Source organism: Botryllus schlosseri, chromosome 4, assembly GCF_051294905.1.
Source record: "Botryllus schlosseri isolate E-star chromosome 4, Bs_hap1, whole genome shotgun sequence".
NCBI classification, from domain to species: domain Eukaryota; kingdom Metazoa; phylum Chordata; class Ascidiacea; order Stolidobranchia; family Styelidae; genus Botryllus; species Botryllus schlosseri.
The window spans coordinates 12166803-12191666 of NC_137239.1; the positions used below are offsets into that span (position 1 = coordinate 12166803).

The following is a 24864-nucleotide window of genomic DNA, read 5'->3' on the forward strand; positions in this document are numbered from 1 at the left end:
CGTGATCGATAGGTCTGTTCAGTATCATTGTGATGGATTCTACAATGTGCGATCCAACCTCTCCGGTGACCGACAAGTTGCAAGCCAATGGATTTTTGAATTTACGAGTGCTGCCGAGTGTGGGTATTTATTGAGGGTAAATGCAGTAAGCGTCGATACTGGACAATGTTTGGATCACCACACGAAGTCACGGGCTTCGAATCATAGGTATATTCGAGACACTGCGAATTTTGAACCGAATCAAGTCAAGTCATTTCTACAAATTCCCGGTCAACTCACGAGTCAAGTCAAGCAAATTTACAGCTTGACAGCAGTCAAGTCACGTCATCTGGTCTCAATTTTTTCGATTACAGTAAATCTAGAGCAGTGCTCGTCAACCTTCAACGTTGTGGTACACCCTTAACGCTTACTCAAAACGTGCGTACACCATTGACCACATTATACACCGATTCTGTAGTACGCCACATTTTGATTACACATATAGCATACGGCCGTATTCCAGCGGAGAGTCATCATGGCCCATCTGGACGACAAATATACCCATGTGAAATTGGCTACTGGGAACTTTGCACCGTGGAGAGCCCTTGTGGTGTTCTGTGCCATCACTGATTTCTTGAGATATTATAACTTGAGTTCAAAGGTTTCTAATTGTAGAAGCAGAGCTTCCCCGCAGGCGTAGGCCTGCACCAAAACCGCTAGTATAATTGTGAGTAGAGGTCGGAATTCGAGTCGCGCCGAGCGCCACAATTCTTTCAGCGTCTTGGTTGAATTTCGTCGATGATGTTGGTAGTATCACATATTACTGTCAAAATGTTATTCATTCTCGGCCAACATGATGAGATCAGTCGGTAGACCTGATGGAGTGGGTGTCTTCGAAAAGTTAGGGCACAAAATTAATGATGATTCATCTTTCGGTTTTCATTAATCACTTTGTTGCATGTTGTTATTTCTTGACCTGCCATCAGGATTGTCGGTATAGTCAAAATATATTGGAATTTGCCCAAACGTACCAGAAAAGCGTCTTAGTTTTAGGGGGCGCATCATTTTCCCCTGCTGCTCGCATTGGTACAGTAGGGATCAGATTGCAAGGGCACTATTACGCTATATTAAAAACGAAAAATGCAAGTCACCCAGAATAGCGCTAATTGTGAAGAAAATTTTCAAGTCGAATTAAAATCTCTCAAAGATTTGGGAACCAATTCGTTATTTCAAATTGCATGTTGACGACCGCCAACCCAACACGCGTTAATGTAATTATAAGACGGCCGCATATTTATGGTTTTATGGCTACATGCGGCCGCACGACCGTAGGTTTGTCAAACCTGGCCCAACCTAATTGTGATAACGTATAAAAATCTTTCTAAAATGATGCACGAGTAATATTCGGTGAAAATAAGGATGAGTTAGGTACGAACGGTTCGGTGGAAATTGATTATTCCGTTACTGGAAAAAAAATAGTTTTGATTAATGAACGAAAATGTGCTTTATTTATATACTGCATTCATCGTACTAACTTTTTCAATATTAACCACGTTAGTATGCTGAATTTGCTAATTATTGCTCATTGCTCCATCCAATTTTGTTTTCAATGCAGTCCGACGCAATGAAGCCTGTGTCTGGTATCGTATACTATTGGGTGTCTCCTGACTGACTCCTGACTGCTATCAACATGTTAATTTGTTTACTCTTACAAACACGAGCAACACATACGTGAGTCCCCGTCCCTTTGATATGACGCTATCGATAATGATCAATGCTTCGTGGCGTCTTTACATGTTTAGACTGGGGTCAATAGAGCGAGGTCGTATTTTGTCGCATTCCAGTATTCTAGTCCTGGTTGCATACATCAGTTCGCGCTATAAATTAGCAGCCGGAACAGAATTATTTGATAGTCAATCTTTAGATACGTCAGTTGCCACATCCAATGAGAACGTAGCAAACCACGAAGGTTCAGTTCATGAATGCGACAATGTTTTTCCAGCTTCTAATGCAAACGTTGTAGCGGATTAATGTACAGACCAGATCAAACAACCTTTGCACGAGAGTCCACAAAATGTTTCTATAAAAATCGTCCAACCACACTGGTCAATGTGTCTGATCGCAGCGGCAACAATCAGTTATATATCCGTGAAGATGGCACGTCATTTTCCTGACAAGAGGATATGGGCGCTGGTAGCGTTCACATCGCTTACTTTTGTGGGTGGGATTATTACGATGGCAATCGGCATTGCTTTTTTGAATCAAGCGGAGGAACTCAGCTCTGAGTATACCAACAATTCCACATACTCAGTATCAACAGACCCAGCCTTACTGCAGGTATGATATATATACGTTGTATTTATGATATAACATATATCACAAAGTTTCCTAAGCCAATTAGGAGCAGGTGTATTGTCAGTATCGTCATTTCCTGAAAGCGTGAATACCCAAAAGCTAGACTCGCAAATCGACTACGATCAATGTCAGTATCACTGTCAGTTTATTAGGAATTTCATCATTTCAAAACACCACAAGACTGCGATACATTGTAAAGATAGCAAGGTGTCGATATGAATTGAAGTTTAGTCTTTTAAATCAGATACCCACCCGGGCATAGGCGCAGGGCCGTAACTGCCGCACCTCAAACCCCTAATTGGGTGGCCCGGGCTCGAGGGGCGGGCAAAAGTATTTCGTAAATCAACAAAAATTATCTAGTCTTTTTTGGGAGATTTCGTACGACTTCAAAATTTTCTTCGCGCTTTGCGCGATTTAGTGTTGTTTAATGACGACTTTTTTATTATGGTTACCCGCGGCGCTCCAAACAATTACGCATCATTTATAAACAAAATAGGCATTTCAGCGCGAGCCATTACCTCTCCACGACAGACCAAGACTTCGGGAGTTTCGGCCAACATGCGATTTCGCGAAGTGTGTTATTACCAAATAAAACCTTGACCGCAAATTACATCGGCATGCCGGCCGAAACCATCAATTGTCCATTGCCCATAGGGGCGGAATAATCGTGCGCTTGCTATCTGAAGTTACAACCTCCATCAGCCCTACCGCAGTACATCTGATCACGTGAACGGGGAGATGATGAAAAACTAATAGCAATATATACAATTACCAATATTACTGACATAGTTAAATACTTGGTACAAATTTTTTCGCGCTTCACGCGACTACGAGCGTACTAGATATATTCCTATTAACATTAAAACGTTCTTTACTGTTAGTGGTGAAAACGCTCGGGCGTCTGGCGGCGGCGAAGCCCAAAGGAAGTTTGGTTTATGATCAAATGAGGTGGTATGTGACGCAAGGCACGATCGATATGTCAGGTCGTTGTCCGGTAAACTTGAGGGCTGACTAGTATGATAAAAGGGAGAATGTCGCTATGGTTGAATAAATCCTCTGCGTTTTGCTCTGAGTTAATAAAATATCAAACTCATCCCTTACGTAACTTTAGTTAGCAATTCCTAGTGAAATTATCGTTTGTTTTCAATTCAAATGCTGCTCCGTACTTCAGAAATGAAATATATGTTACGATACGAATCCAGAGTTCAATTCAGATCACATCGATATTCAAACCAAAATCTAGTGTAGGGTGATGACGAATGCAAATCTGAAAAAAGACAAATGATTGGAAATTTAATTTGTGTCTTTAAGTACCGATCTAGCTTTAATATCATGTGCCCAAATCTGATCCAAATTCGGCATAATGCATGAATCAGATTACCTTAACGAACCGGCACGGAGCAGAAGCGCTCAAGATATCCACTCCACATGCTTGTGAAAATATTTTCCAACCCATAAATCGCTTATTGTGCTTCTAATCAATTTGTGATGGGGGAGCGTCGCGTGTTGTAAATGATTGTCTCAAATGCTACTTTTAAAATATCCGGTGGAACTCCCTTCAGAGTTTGAAGCACCGTTGTACATTGAAATGTATGTTCTGATATCGTGACGACCGACTATTTCTTCTGGACGTTTAGATGCAATTCTCTGGGGCAGACGGTTACAGCGTTCTATCAATCAAGTTAGCTCAAAGCACCGATGGTCGAACGCTAATCAACCGCACGATGATCAGCTCTGCAGCGTCCGATTCGAAAGACTATTTGAGCGGGATTCAAACCAGCTTTCGAGATGAAGACGGCAACGTTGGTAGCATGAGCATGACCCTGACCAGCTTGGGAATGACGGGGGTAAGGCGGGGTTTGCATAATTCCGTCACCCATATTCCCCTCACTAAATATTCACGAATGTTGAGTAATTGTAGGCGACAAATAAAGTATCACAGACTAACATTCGTAAGATCCCGGCTCTTCGCGTACACTGTAACATCGATGGTATCACTGCACCGATTGGTCTCCATTGCAAATGGGTGTAGGTCAGGGGTGTCAAACATACGGCCCGCGGGCCGCATCCGGCCCGCCAGATCATTTCATCCGGCCCGCGAGGCCATTCTAGGAATATTGAAAAATTATCGCATTATCCATCAGATTTATAACAGAAAGTGAGATTTTCCGTAATAAAAATACTTCGACGTAAAGAATAAAATCCATTAAGACAGCAAATGTCGAGCGTGCTCATAGGTCACATTATAACCGTCTGCTGTTTGCAGTTTTAAGTTCACAGTCAAGTAACCATTAGGAATAAGACGTTGACACTACATTTCGAGATGGCCAAAAAGTACATACTCAGTTCATTCATAGTTTACTGAAAAACTGGACCAAATATTAGTTATTCACAGAGGTGGAAACTGGAAAGCCTTTACTTGTAAAATATATGGAGAACATAATAGCTACACAAATAATTGAATATAAATATCTTTGGTCGCTATGCTATTTTACCTTACTCTGACGCAAAAGACACCAGCCGCGGTCTCCAAAGAAACTAGATTAGTGAATTGGTGATAAAAAATATATCGAACAAAATTCTAATTTATAATCTCCCGTATTCCTCACTATACGAATACGCTTGGCCAACGAGGCATCTCGACTAAAACAAGGGAAGCATTGTAATATTCCAACTTATATTCTCGTCTGAGTCACTGTTTTAGTGGCTTATAGCTGTATTCAATCGGCCAATTATCGTATTTTTGTCAATTCCATTGTTTGCGAATAACGGTGTTGCTCGAATAGAGTCCTCGGCCCACATGATCCATGATATAATGAAGAAAACAATTTTACATAGCGTTGAAAATAATAAAGCATTCCAGTTAGAAACAAATATATGGATTTCGAGGTAAATAATGGAATTATTCGACTAGTCCGGCCCGCGAGCGATTGGAACTCTTGAATCCGGCCCGCGACCCAAGTTGAGTTTGACACCCCTGGTGTAGGTAGATCCGAGATCGGAATCCACGCTGTTATTTAATACGCGACTATCACTGAGACATAGTACTCTGAAGTTGAAGAAGATCTAGGAAAAATGACGCCTTCGCCCAGCAGAAATCCACGTAAATTAAGGATCCCGTTCATTATTTCTGCTCTAATGTTATATCATGTAAATCGATGTGGCTGAATTGCCCATCGGTTGCGGTTTTAATACCGTATTTCAGATACCGAGTGGACGTATCATAGCATTAGAAACACATCGAGCGAGACTCTGCATGTTCATAGAAATTACATGCATCTGAACTATTGTCAGAGAGTGTTCTCCCATGTGTTAACAAATCTGAAATCATTTTTGATCAAGCGTAATTGACTTTATTTGCATGTTGATTGCATAAAACGAATATTTTTCAACTCTTGGAGCTTATCTTACCGTTATGATGTCATCATGAGTGATACCTGAGTAATATAGACTCGAATGGAAGAGTAGTACATGGAACCGGATCACTTGGTCTTCGAATATAGTGCTCAAATTTATCCAGCTCTAGTAGTTACTCGTATCATATGTCTTACTCTTTGGCATGAGTTTCTTCGACAGTTACAACATGAATGTAGTAAACCCAACCGCCGGCTGCACGGTAAAATTACTACGCCAGGTTTTACGCCACGAAAAACGTTTGGAATTCCTCATTCATAATGTGTCATACCAATAGATATCCATCGATCAACGGCCATCGAGTACTATTCGAATCCTTATCAAATCGAAATGTTACATTAAATGGACAACTTCAAGTTCTGATGTAATGAGGATACGTGATAATTGACCGCTCATTCACCATGTCAATTGGCCAACGATGCACAAAAACAACTGGCGAATTTACTGTGTTGAATAAAAACAAAACCATTATATTCTCGATCGAAAAACGGACGAGAAACGTAAGATACAGAGTACAGACGGGCTGTGGAGCATTGCTAGTACTAATTAATCTATAAACGGACTTGGTGATTTCGTAAATTCGGACACTTTGTTTGGTAATCCAATAACATAGAAAACATGACGGAATGTGGCACTCCTGTAATGTATACAAAAGTTGCCACGTTACGTTAAATTACACTTTACCGGGACACGGCGCAATGGGTGCTTCTGTGCTTCAATCAATATCGATGTTTACCATTTTGTTATGTCCGCGAGTTTTATAGTCACTGTAGTCAGGTCTGTTTAGACGCAATTCCCCGAAACTAAATTTTGGAGGATAGACATCACCCTGAGAGCCCTGAGTGCGATAGCCCACTTATCTTGATATTTTGATTTGGAATGTATTGCAAATATTCTCGAGTTTAGAAATTTAGATAAGTGTCGTACGTCTGTTGCCTGAAAACCACACAATGTATTATATCTGTTTACCAATTCCAAAGCATATTATTCAAACTTGACTGATGCATTAGCTGAAATAATGATCGATGTCGATTAATTTTCAATCCTTTCGTTTCGCGTTCCGCATGGTGGTTTCGTGATAGCCTATACCGTATTCGATTTTGTTTAGTAGCGACTGTACGTACACGTACATACATCTGCACCATCTGGAGATGGTTCGCGGTTTACAGTGGTAAGTATACAGTACTCCTACAACACGTGTCTATGTGTGCAAACAACGGATTGATGCCGTATATAGCAAATCTTAATTCATATGATTAATTTACATTCGCAGAGTGTTGAACGCCTGTAATCCGATATATACCCAATATCAAGACATTATATTAGTGACTCCGTGTCCCACAATACATTGATGCTCAAGTACCATATGGGTGTATCACAATCTTTCTAAAGAGTATGAGTATTGCTGAAGTAATGAAATGCTCAGACCATATAATCATAATAATTTACATATTCAAGGATCATCTTAAGAGGTTCCAGTGACACGACAAGAATAAAACATATATTGCTGGAAGCAGAGCTGTAAATATTTCATATTAACACCTGTTTTTATAAAGTTCAGTTGTCTGGCCGTCAACCTGTTATCACTCACTTTGATGAATAAAGTGCAGTGCAAGATGCAACCCAAGCGATTTGCACCAATTCCCTGTCGGTTGCGCCATCACATTCTGGACCCTATGACTGACAGATAAGACGCCCCACTAGGAAAGCATATGTAGCACGAAGAAACAACTGTAGTTTACTCATGACACGGGTCACGCACTATCTGTTTATTCAATGAAACACATATTTGACGTCAATGCAGTAAATCAAAGGGTTTAATTTACAGGATATGCACAAGAGTAACTTGGCAACAATTGAATGCCGCAAAAGACACTCCTGTTTTGCTATTGAGGATATCTGTGACAAGTAGGCCCACGTTCGGTGAAATACGATTTTCGAATCCATGTTTAGAACCCGTCTATAGAATCCATGAATCTAGTCCTACAAAAATCATGGACCTACTACAGATCTTGCTATTAGTTGACAGGTGCGAAATAAGTTGTAAACCAATATAGACCTGGTCTATAAGACGATAGAAGACTCCAAAGCTTATAGCATGGCACAATGACGCTCATCAACTATTTCTTACCCGTTTAGACAAAGACCCAAGCTATAAAACAATTCAGTAACGGTACAATAAATTCAAACAACAAGCAATATCAGCGTATTATTTTTCCGTTTAGAATGCGGCCGTGTATGAAATGTCGTGGAGCAGTGACGTGGATTGGCTTCAACCAACGGACTGCATTGAAATGGCGAGAGTCGGAGACAGTTGGTTCGGCGGAGCTCAAATGTTTTACCAATGGTGGCCCATCAACAGGTATAGCGCTTAGGGAGTGACCCTGATGTTTCATTTTGAAGTGTATAACTGTATATGAGTGGCAGGTAATAAATTTGTTCTGCGAAATAACTAATGGCAGACGGCAACCTGCATGACCCTGATGGAAGGAGAAGACTCCGGTATTTTTATTAGCAATGATTCTTCTCTTGCTACAATGACGTCAATCGCGGCAGTATTGTAATTAATCAACAGTCAGAGAGGTCTGTCTGTTCTGGCAAATTTGGCATTTCTTTCCGCGTGTCGAAAATAATTGAATGTCACTCTATTACAACGCCATCAACGGTTTAGATATGATAACATTGTCACACGTATAACATACCGTCGTCTTTCATAAGTACAGATTGTTACCATGTGCGGTTTAGCTGCATCAGTGTCACTATAGATAACTAACCTACGGACAGATACGCAACACCCGTCGTCACGCTTGCTTGTCCGGAGGAAATTTCTGCTCAGCAATCTGAACGCAACACAATTGCTAATCCCATAGCTGATGACCTGAGCGCTCAAATTGAATAAAGTTGATCTTATTTGAAAGCTACTATCGCACTGATTTCGAAAATATGCATTAAAATCTGATCAGAGCAGCGGAACCCACTCAAATTTCACCCTAAAGTCTGAAAATCTTCATTGTTGTAAACAATCGCAGCCATGCAAGGCCCATTGTTTTGGTCATCGTGCTGCGTCTCTGCCATTGTTGGCAACAATACCGATTTTCATACTTTGAAGGCTATTTCGAGCTGGTTCCATTCCCCTAATGAACTTTTAATGTATATTTTCAGAATCAACGCGACAGTAGCTTTCAAATAAGATCAACTCTATTTAATTTGAGCGCTCAGGTCGTCAGCTATGGCATTAGCAATTATGCTGCATTCAGATTGCTGAGCAGTAATTTCCTCCGGGCAAGCAAACGGACGACGGGTGTTGCATATCTGTCCGTAGGTTAGTTATCTATAGTGCCACTGAGTGTGTCCTCGCATTTTTACCAGGTTTAGAAATGTTATACAATACTAATTGTTTGCCAATAGAGTGAGATACTTCAAGCATTGTGTACAGAGCGGTGATTCGCAGGTTGGTGGTTAAGCAAGGCTCGGTTGGTCGGTCATGTTTTCAATCCCTCCGTGTTGGGGCTACAATAAATAAACAGTGGCGTCGTCACGTCGAAATTTCCGAAAATTTTGACCGAAATCTAAAATTAAATTCTTCTCAGTAATGCCGCCGAAATTCTGGCGTTTAGTTTGAATTATAACGATCTGTCAAATGATTTCCTTGTCTTGGCATGACCGCGAACAAAATTCTTTCCGATTGACTCACGGTTTTCAACACCGAATTGCAAAATGCGCGTGTTTGACTGTTCGTGTTATTGTTTATGTATATTTCCATTCCGTTACGTGTATGCCAATATAAATGCAGTCTCACCTTTGTATAATCCTGCCTTTTGAACTAGAACAACAACACTATATTTTACCCAATCGCAACGAACCCTGTCGTTTTATCAGCACTATTAGAACTTGCATTTTCAACGCACAATATTGTTTTTTTTGCAAATGTTGCTATAAATTGATCTGGATGAGAGAAAGAGAGATATGGAGTATTTTTTTTGCCTGCATCATCGAGATGCTTTGACGCCTGTGATTGATGCTTGGGAATGATTAACTGACTGCGTGGTTACATCAATATAATTCGGTGGAACTTCGCGAATTTGTATGACTGAAGAATGAAGATACAGTTCGAATGCCACGGCTGACTGACATTGACACGTTAACTGGGATATATTATATTATATATTTATCGCAATTGCAGCCAAACATAGATCGTTTCAATACAAATTGGGTGTCAGAAAGTGTACTAATATTAAGACGTCAGATGGCGTAATCCAAAACATTTCTTCACGCATGCTAATTACGAAACATATACCTTCTTAATGTCGCGATTTACATCAACAAATTTTTCTTACAGGTGGGGCAAATACATGTCCTATTTTTTGTCGGGCGACATGTACTCCAGTGATCAGGAATACGGGTCAGTGCTGGAGAGATACTGGTTGTCAACGTCCGGAGCTGGCCTCTACGTTGACTCCGATGTTCCGCTTCACGTGTCCACAGAGAATTACAGAATTTGCTTCAAAGGTAAATGCATGCGCTGCTTGTATCAGATGGCCAAACCTGATTGGCATTTTAATCTAATTAAATCCAATATCTTGTTACATTAATGACAATTTCAATCGGGAGAAATTGTTTCGTTATGCTCACAGATCCGTGATAGTTTGACAAACTCTAATATTTGTGATATCCCATCAGATACATCAACTGCAATCTATTTCCAGGCACATTCTCAGACTCTCCATACAGAGCCACCCAAGATTCTTATGAGGGATTGCCATTTCTAAAATATAAAATTGTTTTATCACCCGACGCACGCACCACTCACGAATACGTGTTTTCGGTAAGTAAGACATACCGCGTCGCAACGAATGTCAGGATTGAACCTATTTGCACGCGTCTGGCCCGCGGTCCGTATGTTGCCCGTCCCTGTTTTATGGTATTTACATTTTTATACTGTACGTGTGTGTGTCAGCACTTTTATGCTGTGGTTCTTCCACATTGATGATGTACCATTGGGTTAATTGAATCGAAACTCCTAAGTATATCCTTAGAGTGCATTTGATTGTAGCGAAGTCTAGTGATGGCTTCCAGCAAACAGTCCAATCAATCTAGCTTTGCTAGAATTATAATCTAATCTGCTCGAGAACATACAGGGTTATAACAGTATGAAAATTGAAACTAAACAGACCCAATGGTTTCAGTGAGCGCTGTCAAAGTACATTGCTTTACGATAATCACCAGTCACCACCATATCGACATGTCGTTAAGGAGTATAAAATATACACAGCACAGTGCACATCGATCGAAGAATCCACATGTCCAAAATATATTGCACGTAGATTCCTAACGACTGTAGCGTCTTGGCAACACCTGGATAAACAATAGATCAACTATTATGCATCTTCCATGCTAGCGACTGACACTAACCAGCTGCTGGAGGTTGCGCGTGCGAGATGAACATTCAGATATCTCGTAGCATTCGTTGTGATGCCTGTATACAAAGAATGTACGGTACATATTCGGTGCGCCGTACGGCTACACTTAGGTTAATCCTATTTAGCCAGGTCAGAAAACGATAACACTATCAACGGGACTTGCACGACTCTGTAGTAGAACCGTTTTATTGTTTATTTCGTTCACCTTATGTTACCATTAGCGTATGCCGATGCTTAGTTAGACTATTCGAGACATATATATTATACATTATACCAGTGGTTCTTAACCTTTTTTCCTCCAGCGCCCCCTTTCAAAAATTATCGTGCTCCAGCGCCCCCCAACCTCATATTGTAAGGACTGTAATAAAGACAATGAGTAAGAGGGAGGGCCGTAACAGCACTTCGTAAACCCCCCTAAAAACGATTGCCTTGCTCGCCCATAGCGTGATAAACCAAACTTCTGAGGGCTTTGCCCACAAGAACCCCGTAGCGTGATTTCGATGGTCAGCCAAGTTTGTATGGCCTGGTCTCCCTAGGTACCAAAATATTCTATAATGCATGAATGAATAGGTGGTAATTGCATATATAAGTCGTTATAAACTTTTAATCCTCTCAGCCCACGTAGTCAGATTTACCAGTAGCACTGAGTGAGCTGTTGTATGGGAGAATAAAGGGCACGTAATTAATAATCAAACATATTCGGGTAGGTAGGCTACAATTAATTCGTTACCAGGGCCGTAACAGCACTTCGTCACCCCCCCCCCAAAAAAAAAAACGTTGGTTTTGGGCCCCCCATCGGGTGATAAACCAAACTTCTGAGGGTTTCGCCCCCAGACCCCCTTCGGCTTTCCACTATTCGCTGATTCTAGTCATCTACATTGGGTGTCCATTTACTCGCCTAGACGCGCCAAGCGCGAAAAATTTCAATTATTAATGATTCAATTGGTCAATATGGTCGGGAATTGCATGTATATCAATTTTTATCCTCTCTCTGCTCACGTGAACAGAGATACCGGTAGAGCTGACTGATGTGTGATTGAAAAGGTAAGACCCCTCAATAATAATTATACATCTTCGGGCGTATACCCGCTGGCAGGAACGAAACGGCACTTCGTCAGACCCCCCCGAAAAACTTTGGTCTTGGGCTCCCATAGGGTGATAAACCGGCCGCCCCCCATCACGTTGTTCGCTTTTGCCACGAAATCAGCTGTACTGTTGAGTGAGCCAGTGCGAAGCACGAAAACTTTCGACAATTCATCATAAAATCGGTCAGTAAGATCGGGAATTGCATATATATTGCTATCAATTTCTTGTCCCCTCCGCTCACGTTACCAGATTTACCGGTAGAGCCGAGTGAGGTGCAATGTTCCCTCTAAGCTGCGCACGTGCGCAGTGCTGACACGGTCTCTGCGAACAGAAAATCTACGTCGCGCATAACAAATCCGAAGTTATGACCTTTTTTTAGTCGTTACGCACTGTTGTCCAAGGTTCTGCGCAGTGAGTTGTTGAGTATGCGCAGACTCGTCAAAACGTTGAGCGAACATTGTGAGGTGTCTTGGAAACTGTAGGGCCCGTAACTAATAATTAAACATATTCGGGCGGGCGAACCCGTTGGTATGACTTCGTTGCATGATGTTATTTCATGACCTCCTGTCTGCTATATCAAAAAATATAGAATCGCCAAACAGGGATATCGCCAACAGTAATATCTAGTTTTATAGATATCCCTGTCGCCCGATCGTACTAAACTAAAAGACGCACACGATTTCAAATTGGTATTTCTTCACTGGCATATAATTTTTCCCTGCCAGATGGAATTCGTCTTCTGGGGTTCAGATTGCCAAGACAGGAACATTCGGTGCCAGTGATCTAGGCGCCCATGGACAATTAAACCCATATGTCTTTTATAGGCTATATATAACGAAGTTTTCGGTGGTAATTTGTTCTGAATACTCATTAAGGATATGTCCTACCACCACACCATTTTTCTCCAGCGCCCCCATACCGCCCCCTGAGCCCAGCGCCCACCATATCGCCCCCTGAGCGTTTCCGCCCCCTTCAAAATCGTGGAGGCAAGGTTAAGAACCACTGCATTATACATTACCGATTATGCCATGTATATGAGTCGAATATAACAAATTCGTGGTATTTATGACGTGATAGTTGTTCACATGTTCAGTGGTGGAGTAAGATTAATATATGGCATGGAGGCAGTCAGACTAGCAATGCTTTATATTCCGAGATCTACATTAATCGGTCGATATCGTTAAAGTGCTCTTCATTTTATGATCAGATTCCCATCCAAATATAGTCTTCTTAGTGAACATGTGCGAGTCACATCAATCTCAATGAATGAGTATATAATTATACGTATGTAGGCCTAATATGTACCGCGATACTGGGAATGAATAAATCACAGATGACATCATACCTCCATACCCGAAACATTATCACGTGGACAACCGTGGGTTATTTTCACTACCACAAATAAATCATATATCAAATGCACCCATAAAAGTATTTGCCAATATAATTTGCAAATTTTCCACGTCATGATTATTCTATTAACAAATGATACCGGGCTATAAGCATTGTGTCGCCAGTTTGGGAGTTTGGTTGATGTACGATAGGACGGTTTAATGCAAATGCTTTATACTCGCGTCAATCTTGTTGCAGGACTCTGGATTCCTAAAGAGACCGACAGGCTTGCCAGATCACAGAATGATCAAATCACCAATCTGGTCCACGTGGGCTCGATACAAGAAGAACGTATCTCAGGACACCGTCATGGACTATGCAAACGAAATATTGCAAAACGGCTTCACGTATAGCCAACTGGAAATCGACGATGGGTAAGAACAGGGGGTTTCAAGTATTTTATTCATCCATGTATCATGGGAAAGGAAACATGAAATTGAAAATAAATACATTCGCGACTTAGGTCACCTCGAATATAAATGAATATAAACGGATCAATACCCGCCATTTACGGTGGCGGGAACAAGATTGAATTACACTTATCCAGAGTTCTTCCTCCGTTACCGAATACATTACGGTTTATCCACCTTGCATTAATTACTCGAGGGGTTTTGATTAAAACAATTTCTACTGCATAGTTGTCATTATTTTATGCAACACTATTGCTAGAATTACTTACATTTTACTAGGGTGCCGACACTACTAATTCTACTTGAGTATAACCAACGACTATAGGCTTGGGTTAGCCACCTCCGCTGTTATCTAAGTTTCACATATTGCCAAGAATAAGTCAGGGTGCAAAATGCGTCTTTGAATCCCTCCCAAATTTCCTACTTGAGCACTGTCATGTAAGCCGTATCCACAAAGTCACGATGGATCCTTGATGTCACCGCTTTGTTAGAGAATATATGGGTGATTCGCAGTTTAAAATTGCCACACCTGCATGGCATGACCGCCAGTTACAATATAATCAGCAAAGAAGTTGCTTGGCTGTTCCTATTTCCGTCAATATCCTACATAAAAGTTGCGGTAACTGTTTTTGTCGTAATAGCACTATTCATTTCTATCGTCAATACTAAACTTAACCATCCGGATGACAGTTTAGCGATGGATGTGCATGTGTATCTGACGCCTGACCATTGTGACCAAGTGATCAACAAAACTGTAATGACGCGTCATTCGCCCTTCCGATAAGCGGAAACGGTTATATTTCCTTTAAAGTACTTTCAGAGGGAAAATGCTCTTCCAGTTATACTAAGAGGTGGCCAGTAACGAATTACATTGTTATGTGTTAAAATAGGTTTTGCCAACTTGTACTACTAACTACATCGCTGACTACTTCCACATCAGATTTAGTTGGAAATACCTTGTGTTTTAAACTGTGTATTTCCTAATAAAGTTGAAGGTCGTTTTAGGCAGGGCTTTGAAGCCGGTGACGGAGCAAGAAGCCGGAGCCGGAGCCACAATAAACTTTTGATGGAGCTGTTTATATATATAACGCGTTAAACCTGGGTATGCGAGATAGGCAGTGCATGACTATATTCTGGGATAGGGTAATTCGTCATATCCGCAATTTCGTCATCAGCACAACACTGATAGCCAATAGAGCGGTTCGAAAAATATTGATCACTATGTAGCAGTGTTGGTATGACTCGAGTCATGACTTGACTCGAGTCTGACTCGAGTCAACTTTTTCGTATGACTTGACTTGACTCGAGTCACTTTGCAAAAATGACTTGACTTGACTTGACTCGACGCTTCAGAAATGTGGATTGACTCGTGACTCGGAGCAAAATTTACGAGTCAATTTCAAGTCATCAAGTAAACGGTGTCGATTAAATCACCCAGTGTTAAGTATGCTCGGATTGTTCGCGATACGCCGGTGTGACTTGTGAGAGCAGCCAGTCATTCACTGACATTATGTTTCACTGATCCTCGATTGTTACATCACAAATAAATTGACCGCAAACGATACGATCACAGCTTACGTTGCCGCAGTAGATTAATCTAATAGTAACGTATCTTTGTTTCTTAGGCGACTCAGTGCTTACATTGTGCATTACGCTGTGCTCACCTTTACCGACTCCCTTGATTAGTTTAAATCGAACGAACATAGTCTATGCGTTTATATCCACACGAATATGTAGATGGACGTAGTGAATTGTACCAGATTGATTTGTTTCAGCTTTTCGAAGCTTGTATTCGGTCCTCTATTTTGACTGATAATAACAGACTGTAGCATGTAACTATGCAGCTATGTAGCTATGCAGTAACTCGCGTATTTAATTGACAGTTCGACGTTTGCGTGACCGACACAACGCGTTTATACATGTATATTTAACTTTATATTCGTGATTTGATTAAAGACAAATGGGCAATTAATCGGTTTTTCACCCAGTTAGCAAAATGTAATGACTCTGCATCATCACTCATACTTCGAAAATTCAATTTGACTTGAATAGTGACTTGACTCGTGACTTGACTTGACTTGACTTGACTCGACTTGACTCGAGTCACCTCCACAAAACGAGTGACTTGACTTGACTCGAGTCACCTTCGAAAATCTATTGACTTGACTTGACTCGAGTCAAAATGTGCAATGACTCGTGACTCGAAGGTAGTGACTTGATCCCAACACTGCTATGTAGCCTATTTCACAATATGGTACTGGTGCTTATGTGAGTTGAGCAAATTAACTAATGAGTAATTAGTCAGTGCTTCTCAAAGTGTGGTACGCGTGCCGCAGTGATATAAAAACACATTTGTGGTACGTGATGAAAAAAGTGTGAAAAACACTGAATTAATTGAAGCGACGTTAAGAATAAACGTGACCTTGCAGCACACATATCGATTTGGAGGTGCGCCGTAGGTCATCTACTCTCTGAATTGGACGAGCAAATGCCCGTTCTTTGGTGATAGCTCTTTAATCATACTGCGAAGTTCAACAGTGTGTTATTGTGTGCGCATGTGCAAGATCGTGTATTGCTGTAAGGATCTGGGAGCCGTCCGAGAAGGCCGTTATAGTCCGCGAGCAATTTACGGGATGCGAGCTAGTCAATTCGATGCCCGAACCTCATGGTGTTGGATATAATAGAAAGGAATTAGTGATTGAATGCGCGCTTTCCCGTATGTAATCATCTGTTCTGTGCACTTAATCTTGTCTGCTTGAAAGAGTCGTATTCCCGAATTGTTACGTAATGAGCGTGGATAATTTAATGCGTTACGGACACGGTGCACAGCGCACCAGATTCTTAGTGGCACTAGTATTGTATTTATTTGGTTCCTTTGAAAGAAAACTTTCTATATTCCAGTAAACTTGATCGACACCGGTAACGAGCGCATCAATATCGATTTTAAACCCATTGCGTATTTAGTAGAAAGCGAATTTTTGGTCGCGACATGCGCTCATGTTGCGCTTGCTGCAGTTACATTTGAACAATCTAACAAATTCAAGATTACATAGTCAACTGTATGGCATGATATGATAAAGTGCAGCGCAGCTATTTAAACGTCGCATTAGTGTTTTGATGCGGTACGCGGCAATGCCGTGGTGCGAGTTCTCATTCGACTATGACTTTGTCGACAGTCGACATAGAGTAATAATGACGTCACATGACTGTGCATACCCACACAAAATACGCGACGGTCTCCGGCGAAACGGTAGTTATTGACTACATGACTGAACCATTCGATAGTTTACCGAGCCGGAGCAGCGGTGTCAATGAGCTCCGGAGCTTGGAACCGGAGATAATTCACCATAGAAGAGAGCTCCGGAGCCGGAGCTTGAGGAGTTTGAAATTTGTGTCAGCTCCAGGATATATTTGTCTTCTTCGCTTTTATGCGCACAATCGGCGTAACGACTGATGGATTTTACCTGTATCACGATAACTCAACCTAAATTGAAAATTGCACCTATCTGTAGGTCTTTTGTCATTTTGCGTTGAGTGGAAATGTTATCTGTTACTCCAACTCCAATATTAGCAACTTCGAATAACCTACTACTCTTTCAAACAGCACAATTGATTACGTCTCATACCTTCATTTTCTATACTCTCACTGGAATTAGTCACGGCATGTTTGGTAAATCCTCCATCATATTTGTAATTGAGTAGGAATTTACACCGTTTCTTCTGCTCCTATTTGAGTATACCTACCTATGCTGGCTACCCTGGTTATACTTGACTTGAAATTTGCTATACGCTAGTCGGACTTGGTAATCTCAAAAATCACGGATAACTTTTAATAGACGGCACTAGGGAATGTGGGCTGTATTAGGGATACTGCGCCACAATATCTATTACGGAACTTACTGACAGAAAGATTCGTGTTAAATTCATGTCGAGCGAGAAACAAAAACAGAGACAAACCAACTTAAATACTACTTTAATACCTTGCTACCTTGCAGATACGAAAAAGCGTATGGGGACATCACCTTCGATGAAAATAAATTCCCCGACCCCAAGAAGATGGTGGACGACTTACATTACATGAATTTTCGTGTCACGATCTGGGTGACGCCGTTTGTGAATCCGACCTCTGACAATTACAACACCTATCCCGATTACTTCGTCCAAAACGGCGCTGGCAGCCCCGGGCGAGTGACATGGTGGGACGGGGTCGGGAGGATAATCGATTACACGAACCCGAACGCGTGCGATTGGTGAGACATTCTCCATAATTGTAGCTGGAAACTGTTCATTGAAGATTGATTCGGCTTTATGTATCCGTTAAACATATGCATGTGATTTAATATAAAATGGTAAGAGATGACCAGATGTATGTAGGTGTAGAGATCTGCAGCGATTTCAGGCCGATGCGTATGAATGGCGATCAATTTCATCTACCACGATAAGTTTTCCTTGGTAACATCTTGAAGCGACGAATGTGGATGTCAAAATCTCCTTCCATCAATATCATCATGGGTTGGGTCTATATCTATAGCTTAATTTCGTGTTCCAAAATCAGATATTATTGCTTCAGGCAACTGTGCCTTGTTTGGTTTGGTGTGCTCACTGCGAACACTCTGTGTTTCCAGTGTTGGTTTCTTTCGTTTTGATAGACAGCGGACACTGATCGTTTGAATGGTACCTGCATATAGGCCTTTACAGTTATACATGCAGTCTGAATAATCCATCATTCGGCCGGAATTCTATGATTTTCTAATTGACATGATAAGATAGTATTACATTGGGAGTTAGACCACATTATATATATGGTTCACTGCAACCAGTAAATGGATTTGATACATCAAATCTCTTGTAAATCACGGTTGGATATTGGGTAATCATTATCACGGGATACAGCCATCAACGCACGTGTCATCGATTAAATAAAACAGAGTGGCTTGATTACAAATCAGTACTCCTGTTATTAGAAGGCGTATATATGTTGTATATGTTGTCAATGAGATTGCATTTTCTTGTAGTGTGCCACAAATGAGCAGCAAGTATATTCCAGGTACTACGATAACTTACTGAACATCCGGGAAACGGTTGGAGTGGATTCGTTCAAATTCGACGCCGGCGAAATCAATTACGTTTCGAAAATACCCGACTACCAAACTGATGCTTTTTTGCGAAACCTCGGAACCTACACCTTGGATTACAATGAATGCTCGGCTAGGTATAGAAATGGGTTTCCTTATAGCGTAGACTCCCAGTTGATGTGACGGTACATCGTGCACGATCTTACAGTTTGATACCGCCGATACAGGTATTGTATATGCAGGACACGCGACTGAATTAGCATACAATATTATTGAAGCTTCACCACCGGTTTGTAATATCCAGGACAGTTACAGCACTTTACTATCCATCCCGTCAATTGCTATTTTAAATCTCGTTGCTCGATCAGCTAGTGGGGCTTTCAACACCATAGCGAAGGTTATACCCTTTATGCATACAATTCGAAACAAAACTCATACACCCTTCCCGTAGCGAAAATAACCCGGTATAGTACATGATTTACGAATGAGCGGGATTAGGTTACGGCGAGAGCGAGATAGCCTACTTTTTAACTACGTTTAATTACGCACCAAAATTGTGCGCATAACGTTGTAATCGATCGAAACGCTAGAATTCATACTTGCTTATGTATGAATTTTTGTCAATGTCATTGGATCAGTGTCTTTATTTCGTGACTTCAAATTATAATTATAGCTATACTCAAGAGTTATCGGACCAAACTGATAGATATCAGACCAAACTGATCGATCATAAAGCCGTTAGAAGCCGTAAATTCCGAATATGCGCTTATTCGCCAGCGAATTATTTCACGCTACGGGTAGCATTCGTACGGTGGGTCTCCGGTTTCAAGTGCAGTACTATTCGGAGTAGGTGTACGCTGTACAAACTGTGTGTAACAATATGAAAGGGTTAACTGCCAACAAACTTCGTAAGTATAGGGGTGACCTCTCGCGGAAATGTTTGGCACCGACATGCCAGTGCGTATAGTAGTCCCGTACCCACCGATTGCACAACCCCGGAACAAAGCATCCTAACGCTTGCAAGCGATGATAATCGATCTTACCGAAGCTAATATTGCTATGTTCTTGATCTTGCTTGAACAATAACTCACACGACGAGTTGCAATATGAAATCAGTATATTATCAGCAGAACGACTTAAGACAGGCGACAGGATCAAGAGTGCAGGTAAACGAAAGACAGTAGACAACAGAACGCAAGGGTATAAACACAAGCACGACACACGAGGGAATAATGATTTGCGGTAATTACTAGTCCTATAGAAATCAAGAGTTGAACGACACCAAACGTAAATGCGCGCACATAACAATCATAAGAGATCTCATGGTTGCGAAGACACCTGGATTTACGAATTATAACAATTTCGAATGCAATTGGACCTGCGACATAATATTTTGGGCCCCCTTAAAGCTTAATCCCCCCAGCTGAGTTTAAGGTGTGGCGGTTTCGGTCTGGATAATGTCAGTTGTATGCATTTTGGGACTATCGTTCAGACGCCATTTGATTTGATTATATTTACTATTCCCTGTGGGGGTGACTATCTTTCACGACATGGATCGACGTCCAATCTAGCCACAACACATAGGACGATCTTTGGTTTGGTTTTGTTCGATTTTTATTCCCGTGTGTAGGACCAACACGACGTAGACACACCCTAATCACATACAAAACACGTTTCAGCATCAGTACAAACGCGTGTGGTTAGGTAGGCGTACATATATTAGATACTGTACTCCGGTCACGACCCATACCCTGGTGGTAAATTGCCTTTCTCTCCCAATCTCCTATCATTTCAGACTGGGAACATTAATAGAAAACAGAGCAGCCTGGAGAAGCCAACACCTTCCCGTATTTTTCCGCATGATGGATAAAGATTCGAACTGGACTCCAGCGAAAGGACTGAAGACCCTGATACCAACCGCTTTGACTTTCAGTTTACTTGGGTATCCGTATGTACTACCGGATATGATCGGAGGTTCGTTAAGTAATGCTTTTTATATCCAAAATTGTGCTGCAAACACGTACCGCACCGCGAAAGATGTCATCCGAATATATAGATGATAATTCAATTTGCCAAGTTTTACGCGGCTTAATCTATTCTCGATTGTGGTGGCGGGCTGCACATTTCAAAAGTGGTGAGGACTAAAATCGATCTTCATTCCCATTCGCCATCTCGGTAGTTTTTACCACCAGAAGTTCTGGAACATTTTATAAATCGGAATCCAACCCAGAACATCTGTTTTCTCCAACCCGCTCCAACTAATCGTATCACGCCTTTTGTTGCGTCAGAATTACAACGTGAAGTCATTTGGGGTACAAAACTTCATAATGACACGAAATAATAACTCCATATTGCTTATTTATTCACTAAAATCTTCTCAACTTACTCTCATCGAAATGTGGAAATTGGCTTCACCATATTACTGACGTGCGCTGCTGATAAAAGTCAGTCGAAAAGCGTTCCGTGGCAAAATCAATAACACCAAGTTATTGTTTTATGTAATTAATACGTCATACTTCATAACTTCGAGTGATAAACAGGAATATAATATTCAACTACACTAGGATGTTTTGTACTCCTAGGCGTCTCTTGACAGGTTGGTGTCATGATTTGCTGTCACATTATATTTCTCATCATCAGAATATTTTCGCGATATCGCGTTACCCAATCAATTGCATAGTTTGAAATTTTAGGAAACGGTTACGAAAACGGATTCTTGAACCAGTACCTCCCAGAGAGGGAACTGTACATTCGTTGGGCGCAAGTTACCGCATTTCTTCCTTCAATGCAGTTTTCGATATCGCCATGGCAATACGATGATGAGGTTGGTGTGATCTTTCGTAGCCCTGCGTGTAAAATTCACATCAGTTACAGTTCGAATATATCGATGTTGGGTGTCGATTTAGTGAATCAGTGACTAGAATTTATCCGCTTGCTGGCGCTAGTACTCTATGAATCCACTGTTGAAATGTAGATGTTGTTGATTATAATAATTATTAACTTGATTGGCGATTGTAACGGAAGTGGTTTTGTTCGCCATATCCAAAAGCCATTTAACATTTTTGTAGACTAAATTTGCATAAAATCAATGTATTTACATTGGAATCAATGACGATGTAGTCCTTGATATCACCATGTACATTGTACTTGTGGTGGATATCGGCTTATTTATGCACAAATGGAAGCCTTAAATGAATTAACGTTTCTGCTTAGGTCGTGCGCATCACCAAACACTGTGTACATCTTCATGAAAGTGTGGCTTACGAAGAACTGGTCGAGTCATTTCAAGAATACGTTGACGGTAAATCCGGTATGGGAGCCATACGCCCACTTTGGTGGATCTCACCTACCGACAAATCCAGTTACAACATTGATGACGAATTCTTAGTTGGCGATCGCTATTTAGTGGCGCCAATTGTCGAAAACGCCACAAGAAACAGAGACATATACCTGCCTGGGCCTACTGGTCGGAACGGGGGTACATTGCGGTGGTTGGACAAACTACGGGGCGGGCAGTCCATACTTGGTGGGACCACTTTGAAAAATTATGCAGTTGCATTAGATGAGCTCTCGTACTGGGAGTTGGAATAATTTTACTCATACACGACATATTATTGCGATTAGGGGCCATATTTATTTATGTTATATTAGGCATGCGTCTCACTTGAAAAAAGAATGTAATATGGCTAGAGTGGATGTTTAAATGTCATTTTCATTCAGGCCTGGGGTTTCACTAGGTATACATTACGGTAAATTGCGCTCAAAAGACTATTTGAGATAGGCGACCAGAATTAGGACAATCTTTATAACTGTGAGCATAAGCTCGTCTCGGCAAGCCATAACAAGGAATCCAGCTAAACTCACATCTTCGATCCAAAATATAGTATAATTTATTGAACATGACAATTTTGCCATATTATGTTCTTCATTATTTCATTCCAGTTGTAACTCCTGATACAACATACAATTTCGTCTAAGCCGCATCTAATATACTGTAATGGTCGATACCTGCAATCAGGATTCAATGCGCGATTGCCCATTAGTATACCGTCACTATTAAGGTCGGCAATCGTAAGATTAACTTGGATTTGTTACGTATTCAGCTTGTATCTCTCGTAGACGAGTATACGGAATGATCTGGTATCCATTCTTAGTTTCAATGACACTTCGATATAAGTGGAAATCATAATGTGGGAATGGGAATGATGTTCGAAATTATCGAATTAACCCAGAATCGTATGGATGAGCAGATATAATCCCGCCGTATGTTCTTCAGAGACGAGGCGTACAAAGAAATTATTTTTGATGAGATTCAAACCTTGTACGTTTATACTGACCGACTTTTCTATGGTATGTTTCACTATAGTTTTCCTTATCGATTATGTATTTTGTTGGTTCCATTTGCTGACATCGGCAAGTTTGGCGTTTGTTGGACGTAATAAAATGTTCGTATCAAGGATGTGTCATATTTCTGAGTATACATTTCTGGGTACGGGTAAGTTTTTGCGAAATATTCTAGCGTAGGTTTTGAGTCATCATATGCGGTTGGAAAGTTAGAAGGGGCGACAGTACAGTGTAAACGGAAATCGTCTAATTTACTCATCTCCACACCACTGTGGGGCGTAAAAATATCATCAGCACTTTCTCGTACCATAATTAACAATTAATCAGATTTGCCATTTCACATGGATATAATACATCACATGGGCATAATGGTTTCTTTATGTTTCACCTACCTCCCCAAGAATGCTCAAAACGGGGTAGTCATGAAAAGAATCCGCTACACCACTTGGATATATATCTCCATATGAAATTTGGCAGTTGGATCATTTACACCAATTTGGACAGGTGGACGGTTACGTGCTGGAAAGTGTCGCCGGAATGTTTTATATTCAACGGTGGACATAAGTCAAATACAATTATTTACCAACTATTTAGGCACATTGTAGGACAAAAAGTATTAGCGAACTCGAATGTCAACCGAAATCGCGTATATCGCAGATTTCCACCACATAGCGTAGGGGGAAATAAGGAAAACGGCTCATTCTGGAACCAATTGTACAGATGGGAGAAACCAAGCCAAGTACGCAAATTCCGGTGGAGATATGTACCAGGGAGTGACTGTAATGAATGTGTAACCACTCCGTAAATGACAAAAAGGTCTTACACGTAAATAGAACGCACGTACTCGACGCGACATGTCCGCACAACGAATAGTGCATTTGAATCGTTTTCAGGCATTGAAATGACCGCGAAAGCAATAATGTGATACAATAATGTACCGATGCCGTCATGTTCATTCTACATTATAGTGTAAATCTAATGCGAACAACTATTTTTCGCCCATATATTTTCCACCCCCCTCTTGGTACACCGCAGCAAATTTCGACATAGTTTCATGTTCAAGCAATCTTTTCAATACAAATAATTACAGATAATATGCCGCGTCTAAGAAGTTATTTATTGCTTGAGAAAGAAGCCTCGCCGTCTCAGGGTTTATAGGGCCAAAATCAGTAAAGACAAGAAATGTTGATCGAATGTATTAGGCCAGCGGCGGCCAACCCATCGCCCGCAAGAAGATTTTGAGTGGCCCGCGAGATAACTCTCGAAAGTATATGTAATATCAAATAATAAATATTCCATTTAATTTATTACGTGTATTTATAGCGTCTGCTATCGGCGCAACAAAGTCTGTAATTTATTGTGAATTTGCGAAGCCAACCAAAAATCTGA

At 41.0% G+C, this 24864-nt stretch overlaps 1 protein-coding gene across 2 annotated transcripts; it reads left to right on the forward strand.

The window, feature by feature from the left end:
- The first annotated feature begins 1651 nt into the window (after positions 1-1651).
- On the forward strand, positions 1652-23588 carry LOC145437046 (alpha-galactosidase MYORG-like). 2 transcript variants are annotated; one of them, XM_080314208.1, is made up of 11 exons: positions 1652-2316; positions 3972-4181; positions 7974-8110; positions 10136-10257; positions 10455-10573; positions 13845-14020; positions 18052-18306; positions 19104-19268; positions 20927-21105; positions 21825-21955; positions 22345-23588. In XM_080314208.1, the coding sequence occupies exons 1-11, from the start codon at positions 2089-2091 to the stop codon at positions 22720-22722; spliced, it is 2100 nt and encodes a 699-aa protein (XP_080170334.1). In that variant the 5' UTR covers positions 1652-2088; the 3' UTR covers positions 22723-23588. The 2 variants fall into 2 exon arrangements, with proteins under 2 accessions (XP_080170334.1, XP_080170333.1); XM_080314207.1 differs by having other exon boundaries at positions 1656-2316; positions 10088-10257.
- Positions 23589-24864: the final 1276 nt, after the last annotated feature.

Bases quoted from the DNA above. Each gene is read 5' to 3' on its own strand.
- LOC145437046 (XM_080314207.1), top strand. From the start codon at position 2,089: ATGTGTCTGATCGCAGCGGCAACAATCAGTTATATATCCGTGAAGATG. The intron at 10,258-10,454 runs GTAAATGCATGC...ATCTATTTCCAG, and splicing joins TTACAGAATTTGCTTCAAAG to GCACATTCTCAGACTCTCCA. The intron at 21,956-22,344 runs GTTGGTGTGATC...GTTTCTGCTTAG, and splicing joins CATGGCAATACGATGATGAG to GTCGTGCGCATCACCAAACA.